Consider the following 16,120-nt stretch of genomic DNA (forward strand, 5'->3'; position numbering starts at 1 on the left):
GACAGGCCCCCACCAGAGTCAAATTTCAGCAAGTCGTTAAGCCTAGCCTATAAAAACCCCGAACACACGTTACGGCCGCGCCCGTGTGTCTCTCCCCCCACCATCTTCTCGCCCTCGACTCCTCGTCGATCTCCTCGCCTTCAATTCGTCGCGAGTTCGCTCGGCGGCGGCGGCGGCCGCCTCGCCGTGTCTCGATCTCCGGCGGGCGCACCCTGAACAGCTCGTGAGAATCCATCGGGTACTCTCGAGAGCTTCTCTTTCTTCAGATCTAGAAGTTTTTTTTTCTCCCTCTCTCTTGCCTTAAACCCTAGCTTTGCTTCGTTTTCGTCTCTAGGATGATCTGGAAGCTTTTTTTTTACTAACGTTGGTTGCTTTTGTTCTAACTGAATCCCTAGCAGCAGCACGTCCTCCTCGTCGGCGCCGGTGCGTAAACCTGATCCGGTCGATCGATCTCTTCCTCCGATCCGATGAGTCTCGAGTTTTGATTTATTAGTTTTTTGAATCCGCTGTTTGTTTCGATCGATCGTGCAGGCATGGCCGGCTCGGTCGTCATCCGCGACGGCCGCTTCGCCGACTTCGTCGCGGGGCTCCAGGTGCGTGTGCGATTCCGGCTTAGTTTCGCGACGTTGATCCGGCGGGGGATCTGATCGATTCGCCGTTGGTTTAATTTGCAGGAGGCTCTGCGCGACAACGACGGTGGCGGCGTCATCGATCAAATCGAAGAAGCCGTCAAGAAGGTAGTGGCTTGTACGTTTGCGTCTGTGATATCTATGCCTCTCCGTGGTGTTTAAGGCTTTAAGCTGATCGCGCGATGCGGATCATAGTGCCGTGCGAATTAAATTCAATCAATCTTGGGGGGGGGGGGGGGGGGGGGGCGAATGTGCGATCGATTGATTAATTGCTTGCTTGGTTGCAAACCTCATGTTTTAATTAATGCGTTTATAATCGAATTCGTTAACTGGATGCTGACATGCCAAGGCATTCGATTGCGTTGCTCGTCCACTTCAATTATGGGAACAACTTATCTAATTTGGCACTTTGTTCGTTTGTTCAGGCGACTATGGAGTTTAATCAGATGATAAGTCAACCAGTTACTGTTATTACTGTAGATCCTGCAGGCAATAATGGAGGTCTGTAGTTCCCCTACTTTGATTGTTTTTTTTTTCTTTTTGAACTTAAATAATCATCCGACCTATTCTTAAAAAATAATATATAATATATAAACCCATGCTAAATCATTATTTCTTTAACATATATACCGAACGAGGTATTCCCCATGTCTCAAAATATAAATATTTTTAGAATAGTGCTAAGTCAAATCATGTTTGACTATTAATAGATAAAATATAAAAAAGAACAATCAGTAAGAATAGTGTTATTAGATTTATCATTAAATAAACTATCATAATGTACAACTTTTTTTATTTAAAACATCTTATTTTTTAAATATTTTTAGTCAAAAGTAGTATCTCAAATGCTTATATTTTGGGACGGATGGGGTAATTAACTACTAAGTACTTATTTGCCCCCAACTGCTATTATCATAAATTATCTCAAAGCCAAATTAAGTTATTTTTTTTAATTTATGTCCTCCAAAACATATAACAGAGATAAAATGTTTGTACTATCATCTTCTAGCCTCTGGGCTTGGAGCCTTGGATAGTTGGATGTCTTGTCAGTTCGTACAAAATATTTGCTAACACTGAGTGAATTAGTTTCTTTAAAAACAAGAATAGAACAGTGAATTAGTTTCTTTAAAAACATGGACATGAATTTGTTCAATGAAATCTTTTGGGGGGATGCCTGTTCAACTTCTGTTTAATCTGCACCTACATGATTGCAAACCTCTTTTTTTTCCTATTTGCAGTTGTGACAACGTTGATAGCACCTGCTGCAGCTGCTGGGGCGTTGATCTATGGTTACATGCGCTGGAAAGTACGTTTTTTTCTCTCTAATTGATGACTCTTATATGCTTCGATGATAATAATGTTAAAAACATGGTTTGGATCTTTCAGTTTTCCAACATTATATGCCTCACCGTTGCATTCACGTGGCAATTATTTCAATGTTCATGCGTAATATTGATATTCAGCTATGGTGATCTACTGATCTGATGTTATGTTATTCATGGAGTTCCTTGTTGTTAAATATGCAAGTCCCGTATCATTTCAAAACCTAGGTTATTGTCTTGCTAACATGTACATTTCAAAAGATTGATGTCTTTTGAAACATGTGTTTTTATTTGTACTTTCGAAACATGTGTTTTCTATATTATGCTCAAGGTTGTCTGCATAGAAGTTCTTGATTGATTCGATATTTTTAACTTTCTAATTTATTTGGTTTACATAGATATATAACCATATGTTTATTTTGTACCTGCAACCCTTCAGGGCATATCTATTGCTAGTCTGATGTATGTCACCAAGCAAAATATGGCTAATGCTGTTGCAAGCATGACCAAGCATTTGGAACAAGTGCAGAGCTCTCTTGCAGTAAGTCATCATTTTTCCATCTGAGATAAAGTAGTTTCTCTTTTTTCCGCATAAATGAGTAGTAACCCTGTTTGTAGGCCATGGTATCGTGTCTTATGATTGTTATTATTTTGAGATATATAACATTTCCCCCAAAAAATATGTAGGCTGCTAAAAGGCACTTAACCCAGCGCATTCAACATTTGGATGATAAGTTGGATCAGCAGAAACAGATTTCCGGGCAAATAAAAGAGGAGGTACACACTTGTTTTAAATTGCAGCAATGGTTTTATAGGACTTGGCCTCCAATGCACCGTTAAAAGGCTCTTTTTCCGTGATTGATTTATAATTAACTAATTTTTGTGTTCTACATGATCTCAATCTCCTTTTCTATATTCAAGGTTACTGGTGCACGATTGAAACTCCAGGATATTGGTTCCGAAATGCAAAAGATCAAACAAGTGGCTCATGGCCTGGTAAGTTTATTTTGTAATATTTTGATCCGTATATTGGATGCTGGTTTTCTAGTGTGTGGTCTTCTATTGTGTTAACATAAATTTTGATGTTGGTTCTTCAGGGTGGAAAGTTGGATTCAATTGAAGCAAAACAGGTAGCCTCCTTCACCTAATTTTCTTCCATCTGTCCACCTTTTTAGATTGTTTCATTTTACTGTCAAGAGTTGTGAAGGTAGTCTCTGATTACTCTGTTTTGCTATCTTCAGAGCAACTTTTGGCATAATTTCTGTTTTCTTGAATTGAGCATACCCAAATTTAGTAACTATTATTCCTAGAATCACACATTCTTGACACCATTAACAGTTTATATGCTGAAACAAACCAAATGATCTTAAAGAATACCAAGATTTTAATGTGGTATTTTTGGGATTTTAAGCCCTACAATATATATAAGCATATTCTCAGTTTATCAGCATGTGAATGACATATAATATCCTTTATTTTCATTCCAAAAAAACGAAACTTGTTCTTCGAGAAACAAAAACCGAAAAGTGTCTTGTGTCATGTGGATATATGCCCCTGTGCCCCAAATACTTGACTTGATATTACTAGTTAAATGTTTCTATTGGCATATTGCTTGTTCTATCTACTTTAGGATTACATTATCTCCCCCTTTTAATGATTTCAATTTCAAATAAATATGATTGACACTGATGGTATTCTATCTGCAGAACTATTCATTGGCCGGTGTGATGTACCTCGTCGAATTCATAGAGCAAAACGGTGGGAGGTTGCCTCGTAGCGTGGTAAGTCTTAAGCACACCATACAACAATCCACGCATTACGCATTACGGATTAAAAACCTGTAGCTGTTCATACGACAAATTCATGTACCTAAGGATTTTATTTCCTTTTTTGTACCATATGTATGTATCGGTGTAACGTACGCTTGTGTTCAACTGGTGATGCAGGAACACTTGCAACGAACTGCCAGGCTCTCTGGAATTACTGGAGACCAAAAGCAGCTGCAGGTCAGTGATGCTCTCTCTCACTCTCGCCTTGACATTTTCATGGCAGCAGCGTTGCATTCCACTACACTACTAGCTACTCATTGCTAAATTTTTACTACATAAAAATGATTTTCAGAATTGTGCGAGATTGACTTGGAGGCTTTTGTTTTGTCAATTTTTCAGGGGCTCGGTCAGTTGCTGGCGATCGAGTCGGCGACTCCTGTAGGAAGTGGACTTCACTGTACCTCGGCACGGTTATTCAAGGCAGTGGCATGATGGTCTCTCCTGTAAATCGACGGGTCTAGAATTTTGTATAGGAGTTTAGGAGCTAACATGCGTAGTGCCACTATAGTTCGCTGAATATATCGTGCACGTAGGAGTGAGTTAGGACTAGGGAGGATATGTGTATTTTTTTTTCTCCCTTAATTTTATCTTTTTTGAGTCTTTTGAGTGTAAGACGATGTGCTATGTTACTATAGTTTGGTTGAGTGTCATCTGTTGAATGCGAATTTTGAAAGGTGTGTTCTACTCCCTCCATCGCAAAATATAAATATTTTTAGCATAGTATCAAATCAAATATTTTTAACTTTGACCATTAATAGCAAAAAGAATAAAAAAGATCATTGATCCTAGATTTATCATTAAACAAACTATCATAATATGCAATACTTTTTATTTAAAACATCTCACTTTTATAGATATTGTTGATCAAAGTAGTATCTCGAAGACCGCGTCAAGATAAAAAATACTTATATTTTGAGACGGGAAGAGTACTTAGGCACTCCAGCCCTGCATTTAAACCATGTGTTTGTGTCTTTGTTAATCCTTTCGTGAACACGCCTGATAAACCATAGTCTTTTCACATACCATGTGTTTGTGTCTTTGTGAATCCTTTCGTGAACACGCCTGATAAACCATAGTCTTTTCACATATAGTTACAGTGACTAGACGACTACTTCCATAGATTGCAGGAACCAGGGGCGGATCCAGAAACAAAAAATTGGAGGCTTAATTATACAGTTTATCATTCATGCTGAAAAAATTAAAGGGGGTGCTCCGAGGAGTATTCATGGATCCTGTGAGATCCGCCCCTGTAACCAATAATCATCACGAACTCTCATTTGTTGCCGAGACATGGTGTTACGCATTCATGGTGAGAGAAAGGAGAGAGAGAGAAGAGAAAGCTCCTCACCGTCCTAACTGCACCATCATCAGGTGCTCGTTAACTAGTCTCCCTATCGTGGAGCTCGTCGACGCCATGATCATCGCATCACTCGATCCACCGACGAGCTCTCGATTCGCCACCTAGCTAAAAGCCTAAAACTCGATCCGTTGCCAAGGCCCCGATCCAACATCTACCAAAGAAAGGAGAGGGGAGCGACGGAGACGAGGCAAGGGGGTCGGGCAAAAGAGAAAGAAGAGATTGGGTGAAGACCATATTGGGAGCGGGCAGAGGAGCTATTTATATTTCTTACTACTAGATTTAGGACGTGTTTAGTGTAAAATTTTGGACTTATATTTGACTTGATAAAGTATGAGGATTGAAATGAAAAAAACATTAGAAACTAACCCCGCGTTAGAAGCTGAATCGTGTGGTTTCTGTTTATAATGTTGGTTTGCACCATTTATAAATGCTAGAAGTCAAATCACCAAACCTCATTGACATGAGAACATACCCAATCATGCACAATTTGATGGAAACATATAACAAGTCAAACAAGTCCATTTTACAAGAAAGGGCCCTTTTTTTTTCACTATGGTTATGTATCACATTGCTGTTTTCTTCCCACTGTGTAACCTCAGGGCACCCAGGTAAAGAAACTTACTGGAAATTCAGTAAGTTGGCAATCACTTTGGCCCAGCTTTCCCATACGAATCACGCAGGGTAACCGTCCTGTTGAACACAATGTTCTCAGGTGTCGAGTCTGTGTCCACTGCGAAGTAGCCTGGAATTACAGTAAAACAGGATGATCAGTTGCACATCACGAAACGGGTTGGGTAACAACAATTGTTTGTAGAGGTTGCTGAGATTACCTAGCCGCTCGAACTGGAACTTGTCACCAAGAACCGCAGTCGCAAGCGATGGCACGGCGTAGGCACCCTTGATCACCTCTTTTGAGTTCGGGTTAAGATCACCCAGCCAATCCTCCAGTTCAGCAGGATTCTAAATGGTGCACAGGAAAGAGAATCCATAGGAATTATGTCACTTAGGTGAATTTCAAGTGCAACGCACATTTGTAATAACGGAAAGAATGGCAAGTGGTGAAATACCTCAGAGAGGAATAATTTATCAAATAATCTTACTTCCACCTTAAGTGGTTCAACTCCAGGTGCTGGCTGAGCAACCCAGTGCAGAACACCCTATACGAATTGCAAGTTAGGCATCCAGGTTTCCATTTTGTTAAAAAAAAAATGTTGTCCAAATAGCAGAATCTTATCTGGGTTAAAAAGATTGCAATGAACAAATACCTTAGGTTTAGTAGTCTTTGAAGGGTCATATTCAGCTCGAATTTCAATGATCTCATCTGGATTGTCACCATAAACAACCTCGGTACATTTAATGGGGAATGCATATCTGTAATTAATTAGACAATTACCGTGTTACTGTAAATATGGAGTAAGTGAACTATCAACTGTCAAATAATATCTTTCTCAGCGAAAAGCAGCAGTTCTCTGATTCAATTACCTTAGCAGGGCAGATTTACCAGGAGCTAGCCCGTAGTAATCTTTCGAGTCCTTTAGACGAAAATCTGTTTTTTCGATGTAGACGATTCTTGAGAAAGGAACCTGTAGAACATGTAATTCAATATGAAGGTAAATTGTGTTCAAAGAGACAATGAGCCTACAATTGTTTCATAAGCAAGTTGATCCATAGCATCATCATTTATTTTTCGTATATCATATAGTGAGTATGATAGACACCTTGTAGTAGGATGAAGCATCGTCTGCAGGAGCATCAGGCCACATTTTTCCATCAAGATCTATGACTTTTTCATCCTCCAAGTTAGTTATTACAACCTAAATTTAACAAAGGGAGGATCCATGAGCATGTTAAGAACTTTACTGAGTTGATGTGGTTTTGGAGCAGGGACTGAAGACCAAACCTTTAGAGGATTCAACACAACCATGGCACGGGAAGCTGTTTTATTAAGCTCTTCTCTGATATGATATTCAAGACGGTCAACCCGAATTAAGCTATTGTCACTGCATGTAAGAAAATGGCAAGTCAAATCAGTAGCAGAATAATGATGTCCACAAAAAAAAAAAGTGATTTCGCATAGACCAAAGCATACTTTATGAAACTCATTCCTTAAGACCTAAAGAACAAACAATTCAATTTACATCAAAAGAACAACAAACAATTCAAGTATCCCTACCTTCTTGTTATTCCAATTCCACGAATAAACGAATTAATTGCAGTTGATGACACTCCACGTCGCCGCAATCCTGCTAGTGTCAACAAACGAGGGTCATCCCACCCATCTACCCACTTTTCTGTCACAAGTCGATTCAACTGCAACAGAACAAAAACCATGAGTGTTCTTAAACCATAGATGAAGCAGTGTAACATTTATCTTGTCAAAAGATTCAGTAACCACCTTTCTTTTAGACATCACAGTATTCGATATGTTTAGCCTCGAATACTCCCAAACATATGGCTGGTACAGGCCCAAGGCAACAAGTAGCCAGTAGTATGACGGGCGACGTATGTCAAACTCGAGCGTGCACAGCTAATGAATAACCACACTTAGTCCACATCATGCCATAATACAACTAACTCAATCTAATTGAGAAAAGGCAAAGTACCGAATGTGTAATGTTCTCAAGAGAATCCACCATGCAGTGAGCATAGTCATAGCTTGGATAGATGCACCACTTATCACCAGCATGTGGATGAGGAGTGAACTGTATGGTCATCAGAGTGTGAGTTGTGTATTTATCAGGAAATAGACAAGCAAAACACAATTCAGTTGCATTGCTTACTTTTATTCTATATGCTATTAAATCAGACATATTCTTGTTATCATTCTGCATATCTTGTTTCATTCGGAGTGTTGCTGCACCTTCAGCAATCAACCCACGTCTCATGTCTTCAAATAGTTTCAGTGATTCTTCAATGGGTCTATCCCTCCATGGACTATTCATTTTCTTTTCCCTGTATTCCTTGATTTCTTCTGCGGTCTGGCAAGCATATACCAGTCAGCATGTGCACATTTTATTTCTCAAGGGCATGATGTAACAGCTCCACACAACTTCAATTACTGTTGGATCGAAATAATAAAAAAGAGAGCTGGAGGAAACCTGGTGATCCACATAGGCTAGCCCTTTTCGTATTAACTCAACTGCATGCTCATATAAAGCCTGGAAATAATCACTTGTATATGTAACTTTGTAGGGCTCCCATCCCATCCAGTGTACGATTTCCTGAATGTGGTCAATATACTCTTTCTTTTCGGCTTCTGGATTTGTGTCATCAAACCTGTTGTTAAGATATATATAGACATTATCAGTACACATGTTCCCATGAAAGCAAATGAACTGAAGCAGCTAAGGATTTTAAAGTTCTCTGAACAAATTAAGATCAAGCAAAAATCACGAAATCTCAATTAATAATGGAAATGCACAGCAGAATTATATAGATCCAGCATAACCTGATACATGCAGTATAGATTTATAGGTCTGCCATATTTTAGTACATGGTCTATACAGAATGAGTATACAAAATAAAATTTGCAAAATGGAATAAAACTCTTCTAATGCTTAGAACATTGGCACAAAACTGCCCTTAAAGCAGCATCAAACAGGCCATGAAAGAATATAAAAATGGTAAGTTATCAGGACAAAACTGTTCAAGATTTCCAAGTCGAAATCTTATTACCTAAGGTAACAATGACCATTTCTCTCTTTCGCCAGTCCAAAATCAATAAACATAGCCTGCATAAGATGAAGCATATAAGCATAATCTTCAAAAATGATTTAAGTGGTATGTGCGAAAATACAATTAACGAAAGCAAATATTGAAACCTTGGCATGACCAATATGAAGATATCCATTAGGTTCTGGTGGGAAACGGGTCATCACTTTTCCACCAGTTGCCTTAAGGTGTTTCTCTAAAATCTCCTTACTGTTATGCGCTCTCCATATGTTCCCATCACTATAGAATATTTCTGTATGAACCTGATCATTTCAAGACCACCTAAGTTAATTTCTCATAAATGCATAAAAAAGAACAATTGATCGAGGTACTTACAAGAACAATAACCATAATTACTAAGTATCAAATAACAGTATAGCGTGAAGAATCAGTGGCAGAGCTAGCAGCTAGAACCCATGGGGTCAATCCCATTAAGTTCAAACGAATTTCATGAGAATTGGACAAATTCAAATGGTGATTTCGAAAGGCTGATCAGCTAACCCCACAGCTTGCATGTAGCTCGCCACTGTGAAGAATATGATCACAACAGTAATAGACATTTACACAGTTATGGTACCTTAAAATTTTCCTCTGGCTGAGGAAATATAGAGTATGGATTCAATTCCTCCTCAGATGGCGGTGCAGCAGTGACTACTGCAGCTTTTTTCTCCTGCATATCATAGAAGTCATAGGTGAAGTAATGACTACATCATCCTATTTTGAACATGAAGAGCGACCACAGCTCACCAACCTCAACTTTTGCTGCTTTTTCCTTTTTCTTTTTCACTGGTTTTACATTGTCAGCATCTGTCTTTGGACCTAATATCTCTGCAAGCTTCTTGTCAATTTCATCCTGCATGAGAAGAATGTGAGGACAAAATTAGGGGCGATAAATCAATAACATCTAAAGCGAATAATCTATAGGACCATTTTGGCACCTTGGTCGCCTTAGCATCACCCCAGGGGTGCATCTTCCTAACCCGTCCGCATAGGTTACCAACTGATAAAAGGAAAAGAAGGTAGGGTCAGATACATCATGTCATAAAAACAGAATGATCGAGTCAAATAAATGTGAGGAAGAAGCCAAACCATTAATATGATATCGCTGCTCCAATATAGCCTCCATATTATGCTTTAATACCTCATTGACTGTTGATTTAATCTCTTCAATTGAAACAACCACACCTGCAGGTACAACATTGAAGTCCAGTTAAAATGGTAATATATTGAGATGTTGAACCTTGAATAATCTAATTCATTGAGAACATGCACTAAGGCCTAAGCTAATGTTTCTTAGCATCCAAACAACCACACTATCCAAAACATACCAGAAAATTTTCAGGGTGCTGTATGTGACTATGTTAAAAGGTTCATAAACCAGAGTATCATGTTAGTACACTTGATCAGAGAGCATACCTACACCACAGGCTTCTTCAAACTTCCCAGTATCTAAAGAGTCAGGGCCAGTATTAGTAAGGAATGACAGAGCAGCATCTAGTTGTGCAGGATTCTTTATCTGAAAAGTGGCATAGCAAGGAATACTTTAGGTTCACAGAACTATGATGGTGGTGGCAGAGAAGAAAGATACCCCTTCTTTTGTACTGTGCACTCTCAAGAAGAATAACACATAATGAAAAGGGTAGTGAGCATACCTTCGTTGACACAATATAGTCAATGAGTACAGGACGATGGACAAGCGCATTGGTTGGGTATTTAGTGGCAACCTGTTACATCCACGAGCAAGTCCAGCCTTATAAAACACGCATATAAAATAAACACAATCCACTGATTTTTCGTGGATCATTTACTCGTTCATGTAAGTGCTTACCGTGTACAGGAGGTTCCCAACCGTCTTATCACATCCACTTATACCAGCCTGTTCATTGGCAAGTCCATTAGTTGAAAGAAGAACATAGCATGCCACAGCTTGGGCACTATAAGCCAATGCAAGCTGTGCCACAATGCCAATATTACAGATGCAAAAAAAAGCACAATGACATCGAGGTTTGAAGATCTCGATAAGAAGGCAAGTAAACACAATTCTGACATGGGCAGTTACCCTTCCGTCAAACTTGAAATTCAATGCCATGCAAAGCATCACATGATAAAAGATTGCAACTAGTGCAACATCATCCAAGCATATTTTTCAGGTGAAAAAAGGGAACTAAAATTGAAGCGCTCTGTCGCTCGCCGCTCGGTGCACCAACGCAGGACAAATTTTCAGGCTTTCAGCAACATAGGAGATCATGGAAATGATGCCCACAGGTAAACTCATCGATGAGAATGGAACCAGGGAACTTCAGCTCTTTGGTGTAAATATAGACAGTTAAATTTTGTCAGCGCAAACAAATTATAATGTTGCAGAAAGTAGATTACTAGATTTGGGCGCCTCCAGAACAAAATTAATCTCAAAATGTCCCAATTGGAATGGGAATTGACTAAACAACTGTGCTTTTAAGATAATTTTAGTCGAGATTGTGCACATCTCTTCAGGCTTCAGCATAATTCCAACCATCAAGTCACTTAAATCCCACTCCCATACTCATAGACGCCATATCAAACGCGAAAAAAACCCCACACACCATCGAATCGAATTGGAAGCGCACGAGCGATGGTCGCAAGCGTCAGCGCGTCACCTCGGCTATGACGGCGGCGAGGTTGGCGGTGACCTTGCTGTTGACCAGAGCGTTCTCCGCCGTGCGCTGGTCGAGCCCCAGCGCCAGCAGCGCCTCCAGCGGCAGCGCGGCCGACTTGTCCCCCTCGCCGCCTCCGGTGCCCATCTCCTCCGCCGCCTCCGGCTCCGGCTCCGGCGACCGCGACGACGAGGTGAAGCGAGATGCCTCGAGATGCGAGCTAGGGTTTAGGCGACAGGTGGAGGGAGAGGTAGTGGAGAGGCTTTTGCTGTGTGCGGATTTTTTTCCTTTTTTTGGCCGGAATACGCATTTTGGCCGCGAATATAAATCCCCCACAAGTGTGGGCCCGCGGGGTGGGTGGGCCCACGGGTCACACGGTGGCTAACGGATTTGTTGCTCCGGTTTTGCTGTGACTCACCGTCTTTTCAAAGATGCTTTACGAAGAAGAAGAGAGAGAAAAGAGGTGTTTGAACATGTGAAACTTCACACTTGCTTTGCTCTAGTTCAAAATTTGCTCACATTTTTATTATGGTTTATTTCAGTATGTAGTATTTTTAAAAAGTGTCATTTGTTTTTTAAAAAAATAAGTAGTAGTGTTGGTAGAATTTTCCCAATTGCTATGATGCACATGGCCTATGGCTGCAGAACATAATTTGGTGTTCTTTGTAAAATTCAGCACAAATACAGTCAATTTAGGGTGTGATTCCGGATTATCTTCAAATCTCCATGTGGGCTAAGATTGTGTTTGACTGGATGAGAAACGAGAGGACTAAGTTATTAATACATGATTAATTAAAGTGCTAATTATTTTAAATTTATATTAGTATGATTTTCTAAAGCAATATTTATATAGAATTTACTTGGATATATCGTTTATCAATTTAGAAAACATGCACTTAGAAAAATGATGGATTTTTTCTCTTGGTCCCTCGGTCAAACGCAACAACTAGTAGAAAATGATGGAGTATAATAGAATTCGGTATCTTCTTTTTATGCCTTGACTTGCAAGTTGTTGGTATTTGACCTTTGATTTGAACTAAAAATAATCAAGACGAGTGGACTGAATCAAGGACTTGTCCGCCACGGAACCGTGGTCACTACTCCTAGGTGGATTCCTGGAATCTAAAGAATCTGTTTCGTCTCTTGGATAGCGATGAATAGCACGTACAGGTGACGTGGCTGTTTGCGATGCATCTGTATCTTATCGTTTCCATGACACAGATAGCATGAACAGGTGACGTGGCTCCACCGCTAATTACATAATACTCCAGTAGAAAAGAACACTTCAATAAGTAGTTTGTTTTAGGGATTATAGGCTGGTTCGGTTTGAGATCTAAATTAGACTTATCAATATTTGACAATTTCAATACTGTTTAGTGTCTATTTGGTTCGAAGCTAAATTTTGGCCTGCCTAAGAAAATAAGCTATTTCAATAGTGAACTTAGACTATTTTGGCTTTAATCCAAACACACAACTTTGCCTTACCAAAATTACTTATGCCAAAACTTACCAAAATTTGGCATTGATAAAATTTAGTAAGACCTATTTAGACCACAAACCAAAACAACCCTATATCTTTCATGAAAAAGAATACATGTTTAATTACTCCTCGCAAGTTGCAAATGCAAGGGTAGGAGTAGTAAGCATTGTCATTTGTCACTCAAAATATTGCAGCTTTGGTCTATAACTGTGGCCTATAGTTGACTTGCCGACTGCTCATAAAAAAACAGGATAAATCATAAATGTCTCCTTCCTTCGTTCAGGTTGGGCCAGGAGTGAACTTGACAATGGGCTCTCTACCTTCCATCTGGCCCAACTAAGCCCAAAAGTTCCTCGGAGCCCAAAGATGAAGTAGCTTAGTCCATGGCCTGCTGTGGAAATAAGTTCACCGGAGGTCCCTCAATTTAACAGCGAGATTTTTTTAGGTCCCTCAACCACAAAACCAGAAATGTTCACCCCTAAACTCATTCAAACCGTTCACAAGAGTCCCTTGGCAGTATAGGTGGGTGGTTTCGCTTACGTGGCATCCTAGTCAGCAAAAATAAAAATAAAAAAAATTCGTGGGGCCCACATGTCAGCTGCAGTTTATTTTTTCTTCTCTTTCCTCTCCTCTCTCTTTGCCGGTGGCGGGTGGCGATGGGCGAGCATGCGGCTGGAGTAGGTGGAGGGGCGACGTCAGCACGCTAGAGCAGGCAGTGTCTTCGGGCGAGCGCGACTGCGCAGCGGCAAGCGGCGGGCCAGCGTGACGGCGGGCAAGCGGCAGCTCCGAGCGTGGGCAGTGCGCGGCCGGAGCAGGCGGAGCGGCGGCGTCTACGGGCGTGGGTGAAGCAGAGAGGCAGGGGACGCGGGAGGGGGCGGCGGGCGAGCGGCGGCGAGGCGTCGCCTCTTTCCCCCTCTCCCACCGGCCTCATCTCCCCCCCCCACTCCGTCCGCTCCCGACGTTGCGGCCCCCTCCTCCACCTGCCATGCTCGTCCGCTCGCCCGCCGTCCGCTCTGCCCGCAACCCGCCGCGTTTGCCTTCCGCTCGCCCGCCGCCGTCCAACGCCGCTCCGCGTGCCGCCGCGCCGCCCACCTCCGTTCGTGCTGTGGGAGGAGAAGCTAAGGCCGGTGCCGTCCAAGCCCGGCGACCTGCCGTTCTTCGACCTCATGAGCATCCCTGGCAAGCTCAGGGCCGGCCTTGGCACGCTCGGCATTCGACCGCCACCCCCTTTGATTCATCCGCCACCGGCAGCGACATCTTCGTCGGCCGCGGGGATCCCATCCCGGAGCAGGAGCCCGTCCCGGATCCCGCCCCCACCTCCCGCCGCGGTTGCCCACAATCCGCCGCCGCTCTCGCCGACCATCGCCCCGCTCCTGCCTGCTTCGCCTGTCGCGGTCGCGCTCGCCCTCCGCCGCTGCCACCGCTCTCGCCGGCCGTTGCCCCGCACGTCTCGGCTCGTCGAAGAAGACGAGAGAAGAGAAGAAAGGGGAAAAAGGAAGGGATGTGGGGCCCGCACCGTTTTCTCTCACTTACATGTGGGCCCCACGTACCTTTTTTTTGCTGACTAGGATGCCACGTAAGCGAAACCACCCACCTATACTGCCAAGGGACCTCCTGTGAACGGTTTAAATGAGTTTAGGGGTGAACATTTCTGGTTTTGTGGTTGAGGGACCTCAAAAAATCTCGCTATTAAATTGAGGGACCTCCGGTGAACTTATTCCCCTGCTGTGTGTGCTCGTACAAGACAATATGGCCCATTAGCTGGCGCCATAGCCCCAATGTATTCAGGCTCTGTTTGTTTTAGCTTAGGATTATTATAATCTAAATTATTAAGAGTAAGCTGATATGATATATTATTACTACTTCCTCCATTTCGTATTATAAGATTTTTCTAGCATTGCCCACATTCATATATATGTTAATGAATCTAGACATATATGTGTGCCTACATTTATATATATATATATATATATAGGACACTCATATGGGGCACCATGGTGCCCGGGCACCATGGTATGAAATACACAAATTCACCCAATTTTTTCAAAATTTTCAAATTGTGAGTATATACCTAGTTATAAGTATTCGATTCATACCAATACCTAGCGACAAAACAACTGAAATTTAACTTTATTTCACAATCCAATATTACATACCTAACTAATTATATGTTTGGATGTTATATACCTAGAATCAAATTCTAATAAAAACATGTTTAAATTCAGTTCGAACTTGTTTTGAACTAGTTAGTAAAGTAGTTAATGTTAATACCTAAACATTTGAAGAAATTTCAAACTCATTTGAATTGAGTGTATACTCAATTTGAATCATGGAGCCCGGGCACCATGGAGCACCAAACAAATTTACTATATATATATATATATATATATATATATATATATATATATATATATATATATATATATATATATATATATATATATATATATATATATATATATTAGCTCTATTATACACCCCTCCCACCTCCCTCTCTCCCGTCGCTCCTCTCTCGCGCCCCTCCCTCCTCCCGATCTCTCATCCTCCCCCTCCTCAATCTCTCCTTTTCTTATTTTTTTCTCTCCCTCCTCCTTCTCTCTTTTTTAGAAAAATTAAAAATAAATTAGTGAATTCAAGACTTGAACCTATGATCTCATGGTTCATGGCAAGCATTTGTAACCAAATCACCATATGATGGTTTGTGAACAAATCATGTACCTTTAACAATCATATCTTGTTACTATGATTCGGCAGTAACATTATCCTAGAAGGGTAGTAACATCATATGTTACTAAAAAATGTATAGGTTGTTACTGCACTTTTGGCAGTAACAATATGACGAAATTTGCAGTAACAGAGAACATGCATAGTAACAGTGGCCCTATAGTAGTAATGTTTTTTTAGATCTAGAGTATTTTAAATCTCAATCTTTAGAGAGTACTAACGTACACGTCATGTCTTATTTTTCTAACCCATTTGCATCATGGCGTTTGTAAAAAAGAAGTGCTTAACGAAACTAGAACCATCATAACTATTTTTTAACGTTGTTACTGCGAAAAGCAGACGTGTTACTGCATATTGGCCATCGTGTTACTACGCTGTTCCAGTGAGACGAGGACTAAAAAAGAGGTAAATCTCAATTTTTAGAGAGCAATA

At 41.0% G+C, this 16,120-nt stretch overlaps 2 protein-coding genes across 2 annotated transcripts; one reads left to right on the forward strand and one right to left on the reverse strand.

The window, feature by feature from the left end:
• The first annotated feature begins 533 nt into the window (after positions 1-533).
• LOC127760219 (uncharacterized) lies at positions 534-4,425 on the forward strand. Its single transcript, XM_052284436.1, has 11 exons — positions 534-593; positions 675-737; positions 1,055-1,130; positions 1,868-1,935; positions 2,391-2,492; positions 2,639-2,728; positions 2,873-2,947; positions 3,049-3,081; positions 3,658-3,732; positions 3,898-3,957; positions 4,120-4,425. The coding sequence occupies exons 1-11, from the start codon at positions 534-536 to the stop codon at positions 4,210-4,212; spliced, it is 795 nt and encodes a 264-aa protein (XP_052140396.1). The 3' UTR covers positions 4,213-4,425.
• A 1,089-nt stretch (positions 4,426-5,514) lies between these two features.
• Positions 5,515-11,773, reverse strand: LOC127754385 (glutamine--tRNA ligase-like). The gene is made up of 22 exons (XM_052279893.1): positions 11,488-11,773; positions 10,680-10,727; positions 10,504-10,575; positions 10,268-10,367; positions 9,941-10,036; positions 9,790-9,851; positions 9,603-9,704; positions 9,429-9,521; positions 8,962-9,114; positions 8,816-8,871; positions 8,239-8,416; positions 7,921-8,118; positions 7,744-7,842; positions 7,536-7,667; positions 7,314-7,450; positions 7,041-7,140; positions 6,859-6,954; positions 6,623-6,723; positions 6,406-6,511; positions 6,208-6,297; positions 5,971-6,100; positions 5,515-5,882 (listed from the first exon to the last, which is right to left on the reverse strand). The coding sequence occupies exons 1-22, from the start codon at positions 11,629-11,631 to the stop codon at positions 5,785-5,787; spliced, it is 2,391 nt and encodes a 796-aa protein (XP_052135853.1). The 5' UTR covers positions 11,632-11,773; the 3' UTR covers positions 5,515-5,784.
• Between the last annotated feature and the right edge of the window lie 4,347 nt (positions 11,774-16,120).

The sequence above is a fragment of the Oryza glaberrima genome, chromosome 1 (genome assembly GCF_000147395.1).
Source record: "Oryza glaberrima chromosome 1, OglaRS2, whole genome shotgun sequence".
Classification (NCBI taxonomy): Eukaryota; Viridiplantae; Streptophyta; class Magnoliopsida; order Poales; family Poaceae; genus Oryza; species Oryza glaberrima.

What these genes read in the sequence shown, in the direction of transcription:
- LOC127760219 (XM_052284436.1), top strand. Translation starts at nt 534, where the DNA reads ATGGCCGGCTCGGTCGTCATCCGCGACGGCCGCTTCGCCGACTTCGTC. An exon ending in AACAAGTGGCTCATGGCCTG is followed by an intron (nt 2,948 to 3,048) that starts GTAAGTTTATTT and finishes TTGGTTCTTCAG; the next exon opens with GGTGGAAAGTTGGATTCAAT. An exon ending in GAGACCAAAAGCAGCTGCAG is followed by an intron (nt 3,958 to 4,119) that starts GTCAGTGATGCT and finishes TCAATTTTTCAG; the next exon opens with GGGCTCGGTCAGTTGCTGGC.
- LOC127754385 (XM_052279893.1), bottom strand. Translation starts at nt 11,631, where the DNA reads ATGGGCACCGGAGGCGGCGAGGGGGACAAGTCGGCCGCGCTGCCGCTG. An exon ending in ATAAATTATTCCTCTCTGAG is followed by an intron (nt 6,101 to 6,207) that starts GTATTTCACCAC and finishes TGCACCATTTAG; the next exon opens with AATCCTGCTGAACTGGAGGA. An exon ending in GTTCCAGTTCGAGCGGCTAG is followed by an intron (nt 5,883 to 5,970) that starts GTAATCTCAGCA and finishes CTGTAATTCCAG; the next exon opens with GCTACTTCGCAGTGGACACA.